Source organism: Grus americana, chromosome 1 (assembly GCF_028858705.1).
Source record: "Grus americana isolate bGruAme1 chromosome 1, bGruAme1.mat, whole genome shotgun sequence".
Classification (NCBI taxonomy): Eukaryota; Metazoa; Chordata; class Aves; order Gruiformes; family Gruidae; genus Grus; species Grus americana.
The window spans coordinates 105,993,084-106,016,948 of record NC_072852.1 but is presented as its reverse complement, the minus strand read 5'-3'; the positions used below and the strand labels follow the sequence as shown (position 1 = coordinate 106,016,948).

At 37.6% G+C, this 23,865-nt stretch overlaps 1 protein-coding gene across 8 annotated transcripts in view; it reads right to left on the bottom strand.

Moving 5' to 3' along the window:
* Positions 1–23,865, bottom strand: part of GBE1 (1,4-alpha-glucan branching enzyme 1) — a 173,573-nt gene that overhangs the window by 11,691 nt on the left and 138,017 nt on the right. For all 8 annotated transcript variants that reach the window (XM_054806013.1, XM_054805983.1, XM_054805996.1 and 5 more), the window contains 2 exons: positions 17,430–17,614; positions 16,244–16,372 (listed from right to left, as the gene is read on the bottom strand). In XM_054806013.1, the coding sequence (XP_054661988.1) occupies positions 16,244–16,372; positions 17,430–17,614 (314 nt within the window). The remainder of the gene's footprint in view (positions 1–16,243; positions 16,373–17,429; positions 17,615–23,865) is intronic.

The following is a 23,865-nucleotide window of genomic DNA, read 5'->3' as shown; positions in this document are numbered from 1 at the left end:
CCTCAATGCTTTACATGTGCACTACATATCTCTCCCCCCTCCCCTTTCTTTTATAAAGACATTCAAATTAGCATTCATTTGTTGTCACGTACAACATACAGCAATACAAACTACGACTTCTAGTTGCTCTGGCCAGTGCCCTTTCAAACTCAGCATCAGCACTGGCTGCTACTATTCCACTGTATATTTTATTAACATGGCAGGGGAACATCTCCTTCAAGCATTTCACTCTTTGCTTCTGTGATCTACACTATACATTAAATTTAATAATTTATCAATGCTGCTGAAAGCCCTGACATCTCTAATGATTCCTTTAAAACTATCTACAGCAAGTGCAATTGTTATGGCTATGTTAATTTTAAAACAATTTATCCCATTTCCTTAATCCAGGCTATAAAAGTATGTCTAGCAGTGCTCTCTAGCAACACAAAGCTAACATCGCTGCTTCTCCACATCGCGCAGCATAGCCTATTTGGCTTAAATACTGTTCACCAGATCCTGAATAATGGGGTCAAAAGGAATTTTAAGATTTTCACAAATTAGATATTTCTCAGGAAAAAATAACTAGTTTGGTAAACACACCCATTTGCTTTCCAACTTGAACCTCACAGAAAAGCTGCTTTTCACATGTCAGAACTTTACGAGCATCCAGGTTTTTGAAGACTACTTTCATGAATACATTAAACAACAGTTGTTCATTTTAATTAAGCATATAATAGATGTATTTTCCTTTGCAGTGGGGTCTCTTGTTTCAGCAACAGTGCACTGGAAATACTAACGTGTACTCTGACTGAAAAAAAGCTTGATTTCTGTTCAGCTTGATGCTCTAAATTTCCTAACCACTACAACAAATCGTGCTTGACAAACCTGATCGCCTTCTACAACAAAGTAACCTGCTCATTTGATGTGGGGCAAGCAGTGGACATTGTCTACCTGGATTTCTCCAAGGCTTTCAATACGGTTCCCCAGCCTCCTCCTAGAGGAACAGAAGCGTTACGGTCTAGACAAGTGGTCCGTGGGGTGGGTGGGGAACTGGCTGATAGGCTGCACCCAGAGGGTGCTGGTAAATAGCTCTTTTTCAAAATGGCAACCTGTCACAAGTAGAGTGCCCCAGGGATTGACATTGGGCCCAACGCTGTTTAATATCTTCATAAGTGATCTGGATGTGGGATCAAGTGCATGCTGATGAAGTTTGCAGATGATACCAAACTGAGTGGGGAAGTAGACACTTTGAGAGGGAGAGCCACCCTGCAGGAAGGCCTGGATAGGCTGGAAGGGTGGGTTAAGAGGAACCTTACGAAGTTCAACAAAGACAAGTATAAGGTCTTGCACCTGGGAAAACATAATCCAGGAGAGCAGCACAGACTGGGATCCACCTGGCTGGAGAGCAGCTCTGTGGAAAGGGGGTCCCACATGGGGGTCCTGATGAATAAGCTCAGTATGAGTGATGAGTGCGCTGAGCGGCAAAGAAAGGCAACAGGAAGATGGGTTGCATCAACAAGGGCACCACCAGCAGAGATAAAATAGTCATCATCACACTCAGTGCTTGTCAGGCCACACCTGGAATACTGGCTTCAGTTTTGGTCCCCACTATACAAAAAAGATGTGGACAGGCTGGAGTGGGTCCAGAGAAGGGACATGGTCAAAAGGCTGGGAAGCCTGCCATATGAGGAAAGGCTGAGAGAAGTGAGTTTGTTCAGCCTTGAGAAAAGAAGGCTTAGGGGAGACCTTATCACCGTGTTCCAGTACTTACAGAGTGGCTACAAAGAAGATGGAGACCCTTTTTACAAGGAGTCACATAGAAAGATGAGAGGTAATGGGTGCAAGTTATTCCTGGGGAGATTTGGTTGGACACAAGAGGAAAATTTTTCACAAGGAGAACAATCAGCCATTGGAATAATCTCCCCAGGGAAGTGGTGGATTCCCCAACATTGGACTTTTAAGATTCAGCTGAACAGGGTGCTGGGCCATCTTGTCTAGATGGTGTTTTTGTCTAGATAGGTGTTCCCGAGAAAGGTTGGACCACTTGGTCCTTGACGTCCCTTCCAACCTGGTATTCCATGATTCCAATACAGTGAAGAAGAGTAGCAAAAGTAATGAACTCTTATATAAATGCTGGAAATGGAAAGGCTGTCATTATCTACCACATTAATTACTGAATTACCATGCTTTTATGATGCTTTGAAATACATATTTTAATGCAATTTGTTATTTGATCTTATGCATGTTTAATGACACATAAATCAGTACTAAGTAAATGCAAATCACAAAATAGGGTAATTTGTATTTTGTTCCTCAACCCTTACTATTGATAAAAGAATCCAAATGCTATTTGTGGGAGTGTTGGTTCAGCATAATTAAAAGCTTTGCAGAAGAGCAGATAAGAATTTTTACTGACCAGTTGTAAAACAATGTAAGGCTTACTGAGTATTTATAAAGGAACTACTCTTTCCCATATGGTCTGGTTTGACTCACATAAACATCTATCACAAATCAAATACATTCAAATAGTATTAAGTACATTGGCTCTTCTGTATTATATCTATCTAGATATATATGACAACCCTATTACAGTCATAGCTTATGTGACAGGTTACCCATCAAGTTAGAAAGTCTGGACACAACTGAGCAAGACTGGACACGTAGGAAGGGTAACCCAACACATACAAAAAGACTAGGTGATCCTGATTGTTTCAGCTCCATCCTTTCATAATCTGTTTTAAAATCAGGATTAGGACCTGTTATAGTTTTGATGTTCTTGTACAATGAAAGGTTTAAGCACCCATACTTCTGGTTCTCTGGTGCTCTCCAGGCATGTCCCTAGAACACAGGTATGTATGTAAATATTTATTTTCTTTTTAACTCATATGGAAATCAGCTCTCATCTTCTCACTGCACTTCTCAATATACAAAAGAATACCTAAGAAATATTCCATTTTTTTCCTTTGCTACCCTTTCTTGGCTAAAAGCAAAAGGATATGGTTCTGGCAAAAAAGATGAGACAAAGATAAAAGTACAGACCAAAAAGCATCAAAAATTGTGCTGAAACACTTAATTCTGTCTGTATACAGAAACTTTCAAAAGGGAATTTAGGCTAGAAAGAAAGCGTATGGATGACAGAAGACATGGGAATGCTTTTGAAAAGCTTTTGATCCTTTAAGCAGTCTTGGGATCAGCCTGCTGTCCTGAACCAGTTATAGTGACAGGGATAGTAACACTGGCATGATCCCATGCCTAATCCAGCTGGAAATTATAACCATATGACAAGATTAAATTTACACATTTTCATTACAACTACACAGATAAAAAGATTTACTCACAGAAGTAATGGCTAAAGGTAACCCTGGATGCTTTGTTTAGGGTGTGCAAAGAAAGCTTTGGGTGTTATTTGTTTGTATAAACCAAAACAACTTTCCCATAAAGTCTTTTTCAATATTTCCTAAGGGAAATCTTTACAGAAGTAGCTACAGTATATATGCTGTCATAGTTGCACACAGCATACAAAAGACTATTTCTTCAGAAGTCTATATCTCATTAGATAGTTTCATATATTTACTATTGTTCAAAATATATTACTAAAGGCTGTACAAAAAGCAAGAGATATTTAGCTAGTGCATTTGACACACCATGCAAAAATGCAGAAAAATAAATCCCTCTCCGCCCCAGCCCAAAATTGTTCATCACTGATTTTTGAAGAAAAATAGGCTCCAGAATTCCTGTAACAGCAACAGCCAGTTTGCACTCTCCATGTGAGATCTTATACTACATATTACTGAAAAAGAGAGGTTTTTAAACCTGGGGAAATGGAGAAAGGAAACAAAATTTCTTAGGGAAAAAGTTCAAAAGTTTATTATTTATTTTGACCCAACACTCTAATCCAGAAACAGATATTACAGGAAGGCTTTCTTCTTTCAAATAAACTTATAAAATAGCAGACTAAAAGATTTTTTTTCCCTTTCAATTATTAACAGTGCTGTGTAATACCAAAGTGCTGAAAATTTCTATCATTATTGAAACAAGACACTGAATTAAGACAGTTCATGTGAGTCCAGAGGAGGGCCACAAAGCTGATCAGAGGGCTGGAGCCCCTCTCCTATGAGGACAGGCTGAGAGAGTTGGGGTTGTTCAGCCTGGAGAAGAGAAGGCTCCAGGGAGATCTAATTGTGGCCTTCCAGTACCTGAAGGGGCCTGCAGGAAAGCTGGAGAGGGACTGTTTATCAGGGAGTGTAGTGACAGGACAAGGGGTAATGGGTTTCAGCTGAAGGAGGGTCGATTTAGATGAGATGTTAGAAAGAAATTCTTTACTGTGAGGGTGGTGCAAATAAAATGTTGGAGCAACCAGCCACTGTAATTTCAATGTTAAAGTATTGGCCACTGTAGTGGCCAAACCAAGACTGACTCCATCTGATGCTGAGTGTTAAATGGTTTCTTAGTGTGATTAGTTTATTAGCTAGATGTACAGCGATGGCACAAGATAAAAACTTTTAAATAAAGTCTTTAATATGTTGGATGTATTTTGACAAATCCAACCCTCAAACTCTTGGAAAATATTTTTGCCCGTCTTAGATGAAAATCAAAGGCCAACTTTCAAGTATTGTATCAGCACTTCTCCTTAGTCTTGTTTTAGCAACTAGCATACAAGCAGCCTGCATATGGATGATCTTCGATATTGTAACAAATGGATTCTCAGAGGTTAGGTTGAACAAAGTGGCAAAGTAATGTAGAATAACTCACAGCAATATTTAACAGCTGAATATACAAGTCTTTCCAAGTTTGCTCTTTAAAAAGAAGTCACTAAGTCAACACTGTACAAACCCTCCCTGGTTTCACTTTGAGAAGTTACTATATTCCCTGGGTAGGGCCCTGTGTGTATCTGTTTGTTCGCCTTGAAGATGCAACCCAGGGTTATTCTAAGAAAAAATGAAAACTGAATTACTTCAATTCAAGGTAATTCACACTGAATTAATTCACCATCTCTTTCTTCAAAACTGAAACTGACTGTACGCACACAGAATTAGAGATATAATTCTAATTATATGGAAAAATGTTCTATCTTTCTAGCCTAAATTAACTTTTGAAAGTTTCCATATACAGAAATTTTCTGATTATATTTGAAAAAGCCAAGTGCAATACTTTAAAAGTTCCACTTTATTGACCATAAGTGACTTTTTTAGTCATAAGTATGCTTAGATATACACACTGAACTGGGAGTGGAAAGTCAGAGTCATGGAGCTGATGCTTACCTTCAGTGGTACACTATCATAAACGAGTCTGAAGGAGAAGAGACAAGGATCACAAGCCATAGGGTGGGATCACAGGGATGGGAACAACAATGACTCAAGCTGGAAGGGTCCTCTGGAAGTCAGCTACAGGGTCAGACCAGACTGCTCAGGGCTTTATCCAGTAAGCTCTTGAAAACATTCAAAAATGGAGCCTGCACAACCTCTCTGGGCACCCTGTTCCAACACTTGGCTTGACCCTCAGCACTGTGGACAACTTTCTCTTAGGAAAGGCAAGATCTCTGCTATTAGGCCTGCAGCTCAAAAAGTAGTACCAAGATTGTAATAATCCCCTCCACATTAGATGCTCTGATTCAGATTTTAGATTGGATTTACTGGCACCACGATCCACATTTTTCCAACAGTAAAGATACCTAGTAGAAAATGCTATTCATTGCCTGTTTTTCAAAAGTATATAGAAAAGCTGTTGGCAATAGTGCCCAGATGGAAAAGTCATGAGGATGACAATGAAAATGATATATAACTTTCATGTACCGCTATCCTGGCAGGAATTTTCATTGCCAAAATGCTACCTGTTAACATAAAAGAAGATATCCTGGCAACAAGTGAAAACAAGAAACAAAAAGAGAAAAAGGAAAGCCAGGCACACCAACAGCTGTAGAACTGACAATGTTATTCTCAAGATAGATCGAAAGAAAGGGAAGGGACACCAAAGACCAGCAATTTCTCAAAGAAATTGATTTTGTAAAAAGCAAGCTATGAATACAAGCATAATTTATGAATTATTAATATGCACGTAGAACAAGAAATATAGCCACAGATCAATATGGCTAATTAATGAACTTTTCACTCACCTCATATCCTAGGAAGAAACCTAAAGAAAGTGGAAACTATATTTTCAAGGCATAAAAGAAAACAAAGATAATAAAGAAGTTAAAAGGACAAAATTATATGCTATTAAGATGCGTTAAGGAAAACAAGACCTCAGTCATTAAATGCACCATAAACACAGGGAAGATGAAGGGAAGTACAAGTGCAAGGAAGGCTGTAAAGAGCTAAAGTGGTTAGGCACTTTAGTTTTTAATAAGTCCTGAATTTCACTGAAAAAACAGGTAACTAGCATAATTAATTTCAAGATGAAGGGTTCCTCTGTTCCTCCTCTCCACACACTCCTAATTTTGGAGAAGACTAAGGGGACAACCTACAACTGAGAAAAAGAATATTAGAGAGTATTTGGATTAATTTTCTAATTAAGTTAAACCCCTCGGCCTGACGAACTTCAGCTCAGAATATTTAGAGGATAGTTGAAGCCATTTAGCACTTAACTCCTGGCACAGTACTGGGCAGGGAGGGTACTATACCTTTTGCTTCAACCAAATACGGATGCTTTTTGCTTAAACTAAATGTAAATCTGGAGGTTCATAAATCTGTATCGGTTGGTAATTGTGAACATAAAATGCTGATTTACTTGTGCCAAGATAACAAGCCTTGTAAAAAAAAAAAAAAAAAAGAGGGAGGATATATATTATATATAGAGGGCTTAACTTTAATGAGACTTCCAACATCACAGAAAAATTGTTGAACAAAAATCAGCCAGGGATCTTATAGAAGGGAAAGGAGCTATTTCTGAAATCTTTAAGAAAGGTGCTTTTACCCGCTGACATTCATTCTGTCATAGATTTCATTAACTCTCATACCAAGGCACATGTGCCCAAGTGTCCGGCACATGCATACAACAGTGACGACAAGGGATATCAGTTACCAAGTCTTCATCAAGGTTGTTCTTGATTCATGAGGAGGACACAGTTTTTAGACAAATCTTTTACACCCTCTGAAAGATGATAGTTATGATCTTTTCTTTGCTTCAGAATCTTGCTTACTGCAGTCTCCATAAGCGTTAGGAAAGGTTGCTGTTCACTGCTTATCCTTGTTCACTTGAAACATGTCTGTTTTCCTACTGAGCTAATGGGAAAATGAATAGCATATAGTAAATGTGGTTGCCATCCCACTGCTGTTAGGCTATACAGTCCTCTGACAAGTCATCAGGGCCACAGCAGAGATGGGGACACTTAGAGTACCTCCCTTCTTGTCTTGTCACGAAAAAAATCTCCCTCCTTTGTTTTACTGCTAGAAACAGTATTGTCTGTTATCAATACAGGCCATTCTTTTAATCCTTGATTTGTTGCTTTTTCTAGTGCTTTCACAAACACACTTCCATTCACATATTTTGTCCACACTAGCAATACTATTACTGTTATTTTGCAGATGGCAAAATTTATAGTGCCTTCAAGTAGGCCACAGGACCAGATTAAATTCATGCATGGCCCAGGGTGAATGAGGGGATGTTCATTTGGGATAAATGCAAAATGCTACACTAATAGGAAGAAGAATTATTTAACTGTGGGGTAACAAATACAAGATGAGAAGAAACAGAAAATACTGAAAAATAGCACATCTCAAATGGAACACATCCTGGCAAAAACCATCACGTAGGATTTTAATTTTCAAAACCATGAATCTGCCTATTCCTCCAGCTGCAGCTAACTGTCAGAACTGTGAATTGCTTTTGGTACTAAACTTCAAGAAAAACTAATTCTACGAGAATGGCTGAAGAACTTTAGCAAGAGAAGATTGAAAAAGTGACTTCAGTGCCATCAAAACAGAAAGTAAATCTCTCCTCCTTTAAAAACAGGACCAATAACATAATTTAGGTACCGTTTGTTAAGACAGATTTCAATTAAATATTAAAAAAAAATTCCAATAGCAGAAACTGCAACATATGGGAATAGACCCGACTACAAAAGTGGGAGAGGTTACTTTGAAATTACTGTGTTTAACGTAGTAACTTAAATGGAAATCAAACCAAAGCCCCTTTCCTGATCTTTCCCCTTCCTTTTAGCCATGTTCCTTTTGAACAGAGGAAACAAGGTTTCCTTATGGAATTTTTACTGCAGACAGGCCTTGGAATCAACCTCTACCCCATAGAAAGGTCTAGTCAGTATTTAAAAAAAAAAAAAAAAAAAGGAAACTTATGAACGGTTTCCCTGTTAACACGCAAAAATTTATCTACAATCAGAGAACTAGAGACAGCTGACCTAGCTGTTGATTAAGCAAATTAGGCAGAAATAATTTGTTAGCTCAAGCTGTCTGTTTCTCATGAAAAGGCTTCTGAAAGAGCATAATTTATGAAGTAAAATTCCAGCATGAGCATAGAAATGTTTTCCTTTTTCCTTCACATAATGAAACAGAAATTGGGAAATAGCACATGCCGCTCTAATAGTTTCACAGAGTCACAGTGCTGGAAACCTGTGTCTCTTCCTACGCAGATCGAAGATGCGTTCCTACATTAGTATGCTATATTTCTTATTCACACCTATTCACCTTAATGTATCAACTGCCTTTATAGACTTTGGCATTTGGCTGATCCTAAATTAAGTCCTTTGTCTCCAGTGCCAGATACTCCCTGAATTCTAACAGGCAGGGACAGTTACACAACTGCACTTCAAAGCAGCCTGCAAAAGCAGCGCTTTGCCTTCAGCAATCGCTCGCCAATGACTCATTCAAGTGACCTTATTTGCTCATTAGAAGCTCTAGGTGCAGGTTGCAAATGTCAGACAGCCGGAATTACTATGTTGGGTTTTTTAAAAGTATATTTTTTGCAGCATTTTGATGACAATATTTGTTATACCTCAGATGTCAACTAGCTATTTACTTATGGACAGCTCTGACTTCAAATGTCTTTATTCACCCTAAATTCATGCCAACAATAAGTGTACAACTGGTACTCGTTCACTCTAGCATTACAATGCTTTGATACGTTAACATTTGTAACCATTTCTTCCCATGACATTTTTTTTTTTTCCATCTTGCACTTTAGCAGTATATGACAACGTGAAATGTCAAGACACAAATAGAGATAAGCTAGTAGCGATTCATATTGCTCAACAACATTTATGGACATTCATGCTCACATATAAAATTAAGGTCTCCGTCCTTGGATGTCTCACACCAGGGTACATCATAGGAGAACAAGACATAGCACGAAGCAATGTCAAAGGAAGTAAGAGAGAAGACTGCAGCACAAAAGGGAAGGAAAAACTGACTCCAAGCTGGCTGTGACTCTTCATATCTTCAGAAAAAGATCTTCCAAACCAAGTGGGACCAGAAAGACTGTAATGTCTACTGACTACCACTTCTTTTATAAAAGTACAATAAGGTTCGCTCTGCCTACAGCCTACAAATAAAGAACAGCTGAAAGAAGAATGATATTTTCAACGAGATCAGAACAGAGGAACACCTACAAAAATGTAGGCCAGAGAGGCAGGAAGCTCTGTATCTTTTAACATACCTGGTAACATATCTGAGAAATTATATATTGCAACAGCTTAGTGACATGTATTACTACAATATACTGATATGCCAAAGACATCCACTTCATAAAGGCAAATTTAATGGCATGTTACATGCACTAATTTGATTAATTCAATCCACTAAAACTTAAACCTAGGTAGTCAAAGGATCATCACATTTCCCAATACCACTCAGATAAACCTTTTCAATAAAAAGACTTTAATCATTATAGTAATTTGCTCTTCAGGCTTCTTCAGTAACTGCCTCAGAGTATCAAATTAAAAATCCACCAATTTTAAAAAAGAAAACAGCAACAGTAAACTCTTGTTTTTTAAATACTTCTGCTTCATGTTGAAGTTCCAAAGGGATTGTAAAGAATTCCTTTTAAAATGGAGAAGTTGTTCTGAAGATTTAATGTCATGTGACCACATTTCCTAGTTATAGGATACTTTTTTAAAAAAATCTCAGGTTAAAAGGTTTCATTACAAAATTATACATAAAATTTATAGCTCTAATTGCAGGACAAGAGTTAGAAAGAAAGCTAGTCAACATTAAAATATCTCGACATATTTAAAGAAAACAGATAGGAAAACTCAGCCTGCTGGATGTTGGCAGGGAAGAAGAAAGGATGATAAAAGCAAGTAGAATAGGATGGTTAATAGTGGTTAACTTTGGGGTATGTTTCACTTAAAAACTGATACCATAAACAGCTCTGCATTGTTTTTACACTAAAATGTTTGACTACTCTAAGAGATAGAGCTGCAATAAGAAAACTTCGTGATTTTTTTTGTTGCTTGTAAGCTGATGCAAAGTACTGCTCAAGTTGGCTGTTCTTGATAAATAGGTTAGAAATCTCAGCCAAGAAACGTTTAGCATGTCTGAAGAAATGAACGCACATAATTTGCACGTCTCCTGGTTAGGTGGAGTATAAAGTGGAATTCCTATGGACTTGTGTGGTTGATAAAATGCTTGATAACCTTAACTTTCAGTTCTAACAATAAAGCTAAATCCTTCTTGAAGTACCAAAAGCCTCTAACTCGTTCATGCTCTGGAAATCATGCCATCCTTTTCTTTTGCACTGGCTCACTTTTCCCAGTTTTAGTAAGATTACAGAAATAGTATAAGTTAGCCCCTGTTTACCGCTCACAGTTACACAGTTACCAACACTACAGAAAATAAGTAGATCCAAATCTGAACTGAACTGTCGCCCACACGCAAACTTTTGCTGTTTGTTCTTGCAACCAGAAGAGATTATGAACACAATACAGAATTTTTAGGGTGTACTGCTACAGACAGAATCACAAATATTACACATGGACATGTGAGAAGCAAGGCAGTTTCAGTTACTCTCTTTCACCACATGCTGCAATACCTCAAACTTGCTGTCACGACGACACATACAGTTTGCTACCACTGCTCAGCTAAGTAGAGGCTGCTTAAGGAACTGCTATAACACGATTCTGCTTTTGAGCTCGGCTTCAGAGAAGCGTTTCAGTGATTGTCTGCATCTTCTCAGTTCTAATGCCAAAGTATTAGGTATGTCTATTTTAATTAAGATGAAGTTTCTTGAAAATAAGCAATTATGATGATAAGCCTGTAAATACATCACATACCAGCTATTACTAGGATTTCAGCAGCTTTCTAATACACTTGATGGTAGTTCCCCAACTTCAGGGCTTTCCTTGGGTTAGAAGCAAACTTTTACACAAAGGAATGGGATAATGGAGAGCTTCTGGCTTCATTATCAATGAAAAGATACTGAGAAAGCAATTGGTGCATACAGTACTGCTTAGCTTTCTCCTAGACAGAACAGAAATGGGAAGTTTAGGTATGTTCAAGGTGTTTACAGACATAGAATAGAATCATAGAATGGTTAGGGTTGGAAGGAACCTTGAAGATCATCCAGTTCTAACCTCCCTGCCATGGGCAGGGACACACTCCACTAGACCAGGTTGCCCAAAGCCTCATCCAACCTGGTCTTAAACACTTCCAGGGATGGGGCCTCCACAACCTCTCTGGGCAACCTGTTCCAGTGCCTCACCTCCCTCACAGTGAAGAATTTCTTTCTAACATCTAATCTAAATCGACCCTCCTTCAGCTTAAACCCATTACCCCTTGCCCTGTCACTACACTCCCTGATAAACAGTCCCTCTCCAGCTTTCCTGTAGGCCCCTTCAGGTACTGGAAGGCCGCAATTAGATCTCCCTGGAGCCTTCTCTTCTCCAGGCTGAACAACCCCAACTCTCTCAGCCTGTCCTCATAGGAGAAGTGCTCCAGCCCTCCAGTCAGCTTTGTGACCCTCCTCTGGACTCGCTCCAACAGCCCCATGTCTCTCCTGTACTGGGGCCCCCAGAGCTGGACGCAGTACTCCAGGTGGGGTCTCACAAGAGCAGAGTAGAGGGGCAGGATCACCTCCCTCGACCTGCTGGTCACACCTCTTTTGATGCAGCCCAGGACATGGTTGGCTTTCTGGGATGCCAGCGCACACTGCTGGCTCATGCTGAGCTTCTCATCAATCAATACCTGCAAGTCCTTCTCCTCAGGGCTGCTTTCAATCCATTCCTCGCCCAGCCTGTAGCTGTGCTTGGGATTGCGCCGACCCATGTGCAGGACCTTGCACTTGGCCTTGTTGAACTCCATGCAGTTCGCACGGGCCCACCTCTCCAGCCTGTCAAGGTCCTTCTGGATGGCATCCCTTCCCTCCAGCGCGTCGACCACACCACACAGCTTGGTGTTGTCGGCAAACTTGCTGAGGGTGCACTCGATCCCACTGTCCATGTCGCCGACAAAGATGTTGAACAGTGCCGGTCCCAGTACCCCTGAGGAATGCCACTTGTCACTGTTCTCCACTTGGACATTGAGCCGTTGATCACAACCCTTTGAGTGCGACCATCCAGCCAATTCCTTACCCACCGCGTGGTCCATCCATCGAATCCATGTCTCTCCGATTTAGAGACAAGGATGTTGTGTGGGACAGCGTCAAATGCCTTGCACAAGTCCAGGTAGATGATCTCAGTTGCCCTTCCCTTATCCACGGATGCTGTAACCCCATCATAGAAGGTCACCAAGTTTGTCAGGCACGATTTGCCCCTAGTGAAGCTGTGTTGGCTGTGACCAATCACCTCCTTATTTGCCATGTGCCTGAGCATAGTCTCCAGGAGTATATCTTATTGTCCAAGGACTTTGCTAGTGACAGGCACTAAAAAGAAGTGATATTTTTATGGTTTAGGCATCAGGGCACTTTGTCTTACTTGATGCATACAGTCAAATGCATTTTCTTTAGAAAAGAAGTCCCAACAGTTCATCGCGTGTGATGGCCTTGGATGAGAACACAGTGACCTTTTTAATATGGATAATAAATATGCTTCCCAGATAGAGATCTTAATTAACATAAATAAGACTTTTATTTCACAGGCCAAAGAGAAAAACAAAAAAATAAAGATGCTTACGAGCCAAATCAAAAGGTTTTGACCTAAGTTAAATGTGCTTTTTCCTTTCCACTCCTTTATTATTTTCTCCTTTTTATGCAAAACAGTTTAAGAAGAAAAATTATGATTTTTATTTCAACAGAGCCACTGCAACTTCCTAAACTTTGTTTCAGTCAAGTCTGATGAAGATACATTCAATCTGCTTTTAAGCTAAAACTACAAATTTGGGGCAGCTAAATTAACTGTTCAAATACGCCCAATTCTAGCAAAGTGTTTTATGACATACTTTTTTCAACTGAGAGGAGGTTCTTTATTCTCCCGGCATGGGAAACACTGCTATGTTCTCCTTGAGGGACAACCATGCAAACCACTGCAGCTTTTGAAACCTGAAGATCATTTCAGGCCAGCTTTGTGAACCAGAACTTGCACAATCTCTTGTGATATGTCTGCCTAAGCTTGTATATTATTCAGAATCTGAGACACTAGAAGGAAGAGAAGGTTCCTACCTTCAAACTTAAAAATCCAAGGTTAAATCAGCTTGAGAGCCAGCTGGCAACATTTCTCTCCCAGAGGATTTTCAGTAATTTCCCCTGGTTCATGCATTGAACTGCCACGGAATAAAATGAAGAGATGAAGACTGCTGAAAAGGTGATTTATAGGAATATTCTACATTTGAGACTCCCGAGCGAGAACACTAAATTAAGAGAACAGTTTCCTCTCAGAGTTGCAAACAATACGATACCATAAAGGGGGACAGATACTTCCTTAACCATATGAACAAGGCTCTTGGAGGTGCAGGCGCACTGTGTTTCACAGAGAAGAGCAGCGGCAGCATTTAGAGCCCTCCGCTCCCACCAAAGGCAGTGGAGCATGTCACACCCTGAGGACAAAGAACCATAAAATCCACTGTTTGCTTGGGGCAGGAGGGGTTAGTCAGACACAGCACCTTAACGAAAGCAAATACACTGTTCGTAACTGGCAGTTCTATTAGCAATAAAAATTTTAGGTTAGTGAATGAGAAGCTAATATGGATCTTTACGCTTTAAAAAAGGCCTTTTAAATTTAAACTCTCTATAATATATGATGTAAATAAAGTTATACTGCACACACTTAAAGGACGAAGATGTGTACTGACACTAACATATTAAAAAGTACGATATAAACTGCAAATATGAAACATCATCTGTATGCCTTGTTTATATCATACTTGTTTTGAACACACTTGAGCTGTTAAGTTTCAGTAGGATTTCCAGTGAACCAAAATAAACATAAAGGATGTAAAAAATCCCAGATCATCTACTACTAAGTGAACGGCAAACATTTTCCCATGAGTTTCTGCTTGCATTACAATTTCTTTTTTTAAAAAAAGAAAAAATCAATTACCAATGACTGTTTCTGTCCAAGATACAGCAGAAAGCTGTTTCAATGCCCAGAGTAAACTAGCAACAGATCAACTAAGCAAAACTCAACCGATCCTTGATTTGCAAAGTAAAACCAGCGAAAAGCAGATTTCGCAATTTGCTTCACTGTAGAGCAGCCTCAGCTGAAACAGGAGACACACGTTCAGGATTCTATTCAAACAGTAAATGCCTAACTGATAAAGGAGAAAGGAGATTCTGGTGGTTTAAGATAGATAAATGAAATGTTTCTGACACAACTAAAAAATTCAGAGCACTGATAAAAACCAAAAAGCTGCTTATATTAAATATTTAGTCAACATACTGGTCATAAAAATATTTCCATGAACATAAAGAAAGCCCAAATATTTTCAGAAGCCTGAACACAGCTTAATCTCATTTTAGCTGTGAGTGCGCCGGAGTAGAATTTTTGTAACAATGTGTGCAGGGCATTTAGACACCTAGAAAAACAATGCCTAGGTATTCGATTAATTTAGCACAAACCAGAAAATTAAGTTAGGTAGAGAGCCTCATTTATAATAGTAATTAAATACAAGCCTGAAGAAGATGTGCTATGGAAAAGAGAGGAAAATAATACAAGATACAAAAGAGTGAGATTTTTAAAAAAAAAATTGCTTAAGCATTTCTGATAATTGAATCTCTAGCATCTTTGAAAAAGCAAGCCAGAAAGTGAACAACAAAATGTGGATTGGATTTAATCATACCTGTATAAGTATCAGAGCAAAAAAGTCACGCTATGTGTTGTAGACCTTAATACTGAACTTACACCTTTTCCATCTGCAGAACTTGAAGAATTTCATAAAAGACAGATGAAGTGCAGCAGCATCAACTTACAGAGGTGAATACTTGAAGCCTATGACAGTCAATATTGGTATATCTCACAACACCAGATTAAGTTTTTACTACTCCAATTTATTCCTCAATTCTACCTTTTCCAGGAGAACCAGTAGCAGCATAGAGGCAGCAGAAAAAAGCACTGAAGAAGATGGGTTTGACTTGATGTTTCTAAACCAGAATCCTGCTAAGTTCCTGAGACCCTGTACATCAATTCAGCAGTGCTCAGGAGTTAGAGTAATACATTGAAATAAAGCAACTGAAACATGGTAGTAGTTTCCTGAAATTGCTGATAAATGGAGAGTAGGCCAAAACTGGAACTGCAGCGCTTTCAACTGACATAGAAAGATTCACAAGACTGTTTGTCAAAGGACTTGAAACAAACTGAATCTGGGCACGTTAAATATTTCTGGCAAGTTAGCATTAATTTTTTTAATCTCCCTTAATGCTAAGCATTTAGACACAAATGCAAAACCAGCCAATCACTCAAGAGTAATCACTTGCTGCTCAGCTGAGCTGAGAGCACATTGTCTGTCCACCCAGTTATAAAACAGAGATCACACAACCTTTGTGATGAAGGTTTAAGCTAATGCATTTTCCTGTGTGACTGTGTGCACAGCCTCATCTTACTGTGGTCACTTTCTGTAGTTTATTTAAGGAGGAGGAGTTACTTGCTTTTCATGCCTCAACGTAATTCCAAAAAAACAAAGCATCACAATGAAACTTTAGCGTGCAGTCTTTAAATTGCAATATTTACTTTTAGTTTCTACAAAATGACCTCTTATGAAGAGGGCACATTTCTAATTTTTTTTTGCTGTATACTAAGAATTAAAGCAGGATTATACTGATGACAAATAAGTGGTTTCTTACCTTTTAACTACAGTTTGTGTTCGTATTAGGAAACAGAAATAAAATTAATTTTCAACTTCTGAAGTTTTTCTGTACAAATGAAACAGTAAAGAAAAGGATATTTTCCTGGAGTTTCAATACCCACTCTGTAGTCCACGTAACTTTGATACGGATGGAAGTTGAAAATAAAAATGAGACCTGCTCTCTCAAATGCTATGACCTTATTGGATTCATGCTTTTCACTCACAAAGGCCTAGGAAAGAAAAAAAAAATAAAATTGAATACTATAAAATATTTCATTTCTAACTGAATAAACAACAACAACAAAAAGAAACAAACACTGCTTCTATACCTCATTTCAAGTACAACAGTCAAAGATTCAAGCAGCATAGATAAGGGCATTAGCAGGCAAACTGAAATTGTTTACCTATGTAATGTTATATAAAATTTCTGATTACTAAGCCATAGCTTACTTTTTATGAGGCAATGTAAAATTAAAGAGATTGAAGCATGTTAGGTATAGAGCACTTGAAAAAATCTTGCTCAAAGATTGGTATCGTGGTCTTTTTATCGCACTTTCCTGTCTACTTGTTATAGGAATCAGCACCACATATACTGTTAGTAATTTAGAAAATGAAGCACTGGCCATGTTTTTGTTTTTAAAATCTGTGTGAGAAATGGCTTTGATAAGTCACATTAAACTGCTGCACCTTTGTTCTATTTGCTAAAGTCATTAATAACTAGATATCCATTAAAACAATTCTTTAAAGTGGATTATAATTAGTATGAAATAATAAAACACTCAGAAATTTATTATAATTGAGTTGCTTTGATAAAAAAGTACAGTGCAATATTTAGGTAAAAAAAGGCAAATACAAAAGTGACAGGTTGAAGACCGGGAGACTATAACTTACACTATACTCTACTGAAAGTGTTTTCTCAGTAACAGAGTAATTATTTATATAAAGTAAATAGTCAGAACAATTTACATTTTCCCAGAGCAATCCTCGGATTGGATTACAGACAATTTTATAGTCTGTTTTATCCAATCTGCAGTTACTAAATAAAAATAGCAAAAATAATAGGAAAAGAGCTTGCTATGAAGCTAAAAGGAGACTGTTTCAGATTTCTATTATCTGTGGAAGATATTTCAGTGACATGTTTTGACAACTTGAAATATATGTTGGGCATTACACACTGCATAATAAAGTGCTGTTTAAAATTTCTGCATGCAAATTTGGTATTGTTGTTATTCTGAACACGTATGCAACTGGTGACTAAAAACTTATCATTTAGTATATATAGCTTACCGGGGGAGATGCAAGCCAGCCAAATCTTTCCTCCAATTTATTCATATCTCTATCAAATGCATTTAGGAATCTATAGCGAAGAAGATGATCCTCAGTAAGATTAAACTGTCTTCTGGCATAGTGGTAGCTCTCATTATTCCCTTTTCTGGGGAAGTCAAGCCATTCTGGATGTCCAAATTCATTACCTGTATTTAAAAATATTAAGGATTTGTGAAATCACGTGCTAAAAATACATTAAAGTATATTTCCTTTCTACAAGTTTTAAATTCCAAAGAATAAATTAGTCATTTTTTTATTAAAAAGTGTCTTAGAACATTTATACTTGTTAACAGGTTTGGCCAGTAACAACTACCAGAGCAAAATATCCATGGACTCCAAGAGAAGTATAAAGTGGTGAATGAGTTATAACCTCTATGCTATCATGCCACGCTTAAAAAAAAAAGCATTCTTCTTCATTCCCATCCCTTAATAAGGGCAACAGAAATTCAGTCAACGAGGATACCAATTAGGGAATCACTATGAAACCTAAAACATCACTAACAGTAGCAATCCATTGCTTTAGAGCACTTAACAGAAATCAGCACTACCATTCACACAACCACACAGGCAGAAATCTCTCATTTTATCAATTAAACTTCAAACAATCAAAAGATCAGTTGGATGCACTTTGATCACTTTTTTTTTTTTTTTCTACTTTTTATCTTGGCTATAAATACAGTCATCATTGTTTCCAGTGGTATAAAAATAACTAGTAAAAAAGATGACTTGAATCTTGGCTCCTCACTTCCCAGAAAAATTCAAAAAGACATCCTAGTTCAAGTAGCAGGCTGGATTATAGAGAATAAAGCATGATAACGATGATGCATTCAGCGTTTGATATTGAGAACAAGTGACTTAAAGGGTGTGACAATACAGGGATCTAACAGTATGCACTGATCCAGCCGCCTTGCAAGGGGTGCTCCCTTTCCAAACATAACTCAGCGTCAGGAACAGCAGAGACACATTTCAGGCTGGGATGAAGCAGGTCTGAATGCTGGGTTCCTCTGTGCGCCCACCAGTACAGGTCCCTTCGCACATGTGTAGCCACCACTGTATTTCTATCTGGTTTTCTATAGCAGTAATGCTTCGCAAGTTTGCCAGACTCAATGCTGATTATCTAGCCCACACAACTACTGAACAGACTTCACTTTAAGACAAGGAATAGGTTTATTCAGACTTAAATCACACTCCATTAAAAAAGAAGGGGAAAAGTTGTAATTTAATCAAGAAAAAGCTTAGCCTCTCTTACAAAGAATCGCCAAAGCAAATCTCAGCTGTCAAAGCTAAAGATTTGCAGCAAGACCTTGTTAGGGATTCAGTATTTGGAATGACTTTCATATATGCAAAGTTTTCTTGTTTTATATACTGTTGTAATTACAGTTTGAAAGAAATCCAAATGGACTTAATGGTTCTAACTCATGCTATAACCTGCTGCCTAGCAGACTCTCAGTCATTTTGGACTATTCGTTTTATTCCTATTAACCATTTTTACAAGCAGTTACTGAAGTTTTGTCACTAAACTGGAGTTTTGTGGGCAGACGAAGGGCAGGGATGCCAAGAGAAGGCAAGCGTTGTTTCCTGGATGGACACTTTGCACGTGCAGCCACCATCTGCTGTCTCGCACAGCCTGCGCTGCCTGGAAGGCCCGAAGGATACAGTCAACAGTGACAGCTATGAATTTAGATTTTTGAAGTGATTTTTTTTTGTGTATTTCCATGCTTCACGGGAACAAAGAAATGAACAGAGAACAAAAGAGAAAGGCTGTATATATATTTAGGAGAATCCTTCACAGTGGTATCCGTTTTGTAAACGAACTGGCAAGTTGTAAATTAAATTTCCCGTTCAAAAGCTAAACCACTAAATTTCATATTCAGCTCAAAACCAGAGATAAATATAAAAGAATCAGAATCACAGCAGGACTTTGAAAATGACCTTGGAATAATGCTGGACTCAGCTCTTAAACTGTGCTAACAATACAGTACCAAAAATGAAGAAGGATATTGCTACAAAACAGACACTGTATCTAACAAAATTCAATATTCTCTTAAGAGCTGGGCAAGGTATTACCTTCGTTTGTGATCTGTGCACTATTCAAAAGATAGACTACATGAGATAGCTCAGTTAAAGATAGCAAAGAACATCAGAAAGTCAGAGATGATATGTATCTTGAAAAGATAGCCAAGGAAATAGTACCTATTTGTTCAAGAAAAACATAAAAACAAGGGAAATAAGCAACAGAAGACAGAGAATAAATTAGACTAAACTAGCCCATCATTTCAGTAGAGTATTTCACTGTAAGTAGAGCATATCTCCTTCACGTTTATACCATATACCAACTCCCTCGCCATCACTCGCTTTGCCTATTTCCCCACCACAGTTGCTTGAATGCTGCATTTTGTTGTTTTGTGGTTTTGGTTTTTTTTAAAGAACAATAGAAGTGCAGCAAAATACAAAAGCAATGTTATTGTTCTAGCCATTACTAGTGGTCATTAAGAAAAAAAGGAATTTAACTTTGTGCAGCGCCTTGAGAGGAGACTGAATTATTGCTGATGTCTGAAAAGCATGTTGAGGGTCTACACACTGACAGCTCCCACTTGAATTGTGTTTCTATGGGCACCTTCTGGACAACACACTCATGAGTTTTTGTATGTGTTGCTTGATTTTAAAAGGGTCCCTTGATTTCTCTTTTGAGGAAAAAAATATAAGTTCATAAATAATGTCAAAACAAATTCAAGTAGGCAGTTTTGGTTATGTTTTTAAGATGCGGTATAGGGAAAAGGAGCTAACATTCAGCATGCAAGGACTGACACTTACTTCTACAGATAACCCATGGCAGCTGTGAAGCACGTGCTGCCTCCTTCCCTGTGTTCCACGTCTCATTTCTGACAAGAATCAGCAACATTCACTTCTTGGTAACTGTGAAAGCCTCTAAGCTTAGATGTACTATTGGTATTTCTTTTCCTGTAATTCATTTCCTGTTTGATATAAAGGTCCAAACTACAGACTGACAAGAAGCCAGCTGCTACAAATGATGCAAATCAAGACAATGGAACTAATGTGGGGGAGGCAGAGAATAAAACCGAAATTAAGTGAAATTTTTATTAGAGAAACAAAACAATGACAAATCATTGAAGTGCAATACATACTAATTTTATCTGTGAGTTAATTAACATTTGCCATTTTCTACACATTGTGCATGCTGGACAACTGTATGATGTACAAGATTTCAAGATCAAAATTCCAACAAATAAATTAACTTTCTATTACTATAATGAAAATCTACATCACACTTCTTTATTGGGCTAGAAATGCATTTACACCACAAAGTAGTTATGCTACTGATGATTACTTTGAAGCTGTACCCCACAGGTCATTAAAGTTTTCTTGATCTCTCTTCTTTAGACATCTTTACTAGCAATTCACTCTCAAAGAATCAGGCTATGTAGAACTGAAGGCATATTTAAAAGATGCAGCAGACAGTGTCAAGAGATGCCTGTTATTTTGGTTTGTTTGTATTTTGATTTAAGTATGACATTAAATACTTTAAAAGCAGTTAAAGCAAGTAGTTTATTTGATACACCAAAGGTAAGTAGTTTAATTAGGTGTATAAGGCTGAACAAGTTTTTAAATGATCTAAAGTAGTATTAAAAAAGATCCTATTTAAAGCTGATGAGCTGGAGTCTGGACACATTGAGACAGAATTTCAACAGTTCCACCTTAACATATTTCTATCAAAGTTAGCGGACTTATGCCAGTTTACCCAAGTCAGATCATCAACTCATCCAGGAGCTGTAACTGTGAATTTAACTTCATTACCTTTGTGAACAATGACGATAATGCAACAATCTTCAGATTATAAATGGAATAAATGTAAATCAGATCCAGGTAGCATATGATATTTATCATTATTTCAAAAAATAAACATTTCAAACAATTAATCCTCATTTTCCCTAGTTGTGAAGCTATTGGATATTAAGCAAATCTGATACTTTGTATTTACTAATGTTTGTACCAACTCTTCTTCAGCCCCTTAAGTAATTAAACTTAACATTCATACTACCAAAAACAAGTAAGAAACTCTATACTGCCTTCAAATTCTGAGAGAACGAGCTGCATTACAAGCATTCATTTAATCTTGTCTTCCATGCAACAATATAATAAAGTGAAATTCCAACTGAACTCCTGTCAAAACACTTGGGTTAGATGACTTGGGAGACCTTCATATTTTCTTAATCTCTCTAGCACTGGTATTCATTAACGCATTGGCTAACAAAAATCAATTCAGGTAAACAATTATATTGTAATTCCTGCACAGAACAACAGGCTAGAGGAAATATCACATATGAGGGAGTGGTAAAAAGAGAGGTAAAATCAGTTCTGCAAGAAAAGTATTTTTCTGCCATTTTCTGAAAATATCAGGTATTTTCTCCTTCCAGTCTATAAGACAAGACAAAAATCAGAATAAACACCACATTTGTTTTGAAACTCGGATCTACCATATCTCATCGGGAAGACAGGAGGGGATGCTTAACCTTGCCTGTAGTAAAGGATCAAAGAATGCATCTCCTCTGGTGTGATACAGTCATGAAAAAACAGAAGCACGCCTCTAATATAGCAGAGACATAGGAAAGTACCGAGATCTTAAAACAATTACCCTAGATCACACCAGGGACACACCGTACTCGATCCACAGCAGCAGAACCAGGCCAGCTACAGAATGAAATTTTGAGGAATTCATTGCAATCTCTGACTTGTTGCTCCAAGAAGAAATCTTTCAGTTTATCTAGAAATGTAGTTTCTTGTTCTTTCAACAGAATAATACTAATTTAATTTCTATAGCACTAAATGAAGGCTTCTGTTATAATGACTTTTACTGCTTTTACAGCCTCTCTTTTCTTCTTTAGTACTTCTCAATCTCAACTGTTATGACAGCAAACTGTTTGGAAGTATGGCTTTAACACTATTCAGTCCTATTTCTTAATATACCAGTAAACCCTATTGAATCAGAATTAAATGTTCATATAGTTGCCTGTTTCCAACAGTGGCCAAAAGCAGGTGCCTGGAAAAGGAAGAAAGAATACAAAAAGCATAAATGATGCTTCCTCTTAACACGCTCCACCAGCCTCCATTCATTTTCAGGACATGACAATGATTATTCTATTTCTTTTTTTCCCCTCTTCTTCTCCTCCCTCCATAAAACTAACATGGAAGCCTGTACTATATTTTCACACAGTCAGCATAGGTAGGTAGCACTTTCAAATATCCTATCATTTGAATATCCAAGCTTTTAAACAGTGAACATTCTCCCACTGAGGCTTTAAGCCTCCACCCTCTGCCCTGAGAAATCCTAAAGAAAATGATGATGGTGATCCTCCCCAACATCATATGGATCAAACTGCAATCCCAACTGCAATTTCTTCCAAACTCTATGAGTTCCAAGAGTTTAGGAGCACAGCTGGGGGGTAGGAGATTTGCTTGTCACGATCCTGGAGATTCTGCAGGTGACCCTCCTCCCTTCACTTATCAGTCTACAACTGGTTTGAATAAAATTCAAAACATTTCAAGAACTCTAAAAATTGGGTTCTATTCTTACTTCCTAAGAAATTAAACTGCAGAAAGAATAAAGTACAGCATAAAAAAAAAAATTTACAAACCCATGAAAACTGTGTGCATATGAAAACATTATTCATGAAAAGCTGTTGGCAACAGAAAGTTGTACAACATTGCTCTGCAGGAAAATTTTAACTTTAGAAGCTATATTCATCACTAAGTATTTTATTACTTTATATACTTTTGACCTTTTCTCCTCCAAGAGAGACACCTTTGTAGTATACATCACTTATAACAAATGCCTTTTGTCAAAGCAAACAGATCAGTTTTATTATTCCCTCAGTCATTAAGGCAAAAAGGCACAAGTTAATATAAACAAATCATCCAGGAAAGTAAATATTCTGATACCAGAGACTTTGTTTAAATTCAAGAGGCTTCATAATTTACTATTTCTTTTTTATAGAAGCTGACAAATGCTTACTGAGTCTATGCTCTTGGAAGATAGTGTACTAATTTTATACTACTGTTAAAAGGTCCAGTACTCTGATTTTTACATTTTAATAGACCAGTCATTTCAAACCACATCATGCTATTGCTTGGTATACAGGTTGTCAAGCCCATATAAATACAGTTAATCTTTACCTGTGAGTAGGGGTCATCAAGCTTTTCCTATTTTTTTTTTTTTTTTTACATATACTGCAATATTTAACTAGCTTATTTTATACTATAAAATATTTAGCTGATTGTAGCACTTTCAAAGTTCAGCGATAAGTATTTCTAAAATATTATCTTCAAATTGTATTTATTGTTATCTATTCCTCACACATCCTATTTAGCAAATAAATGA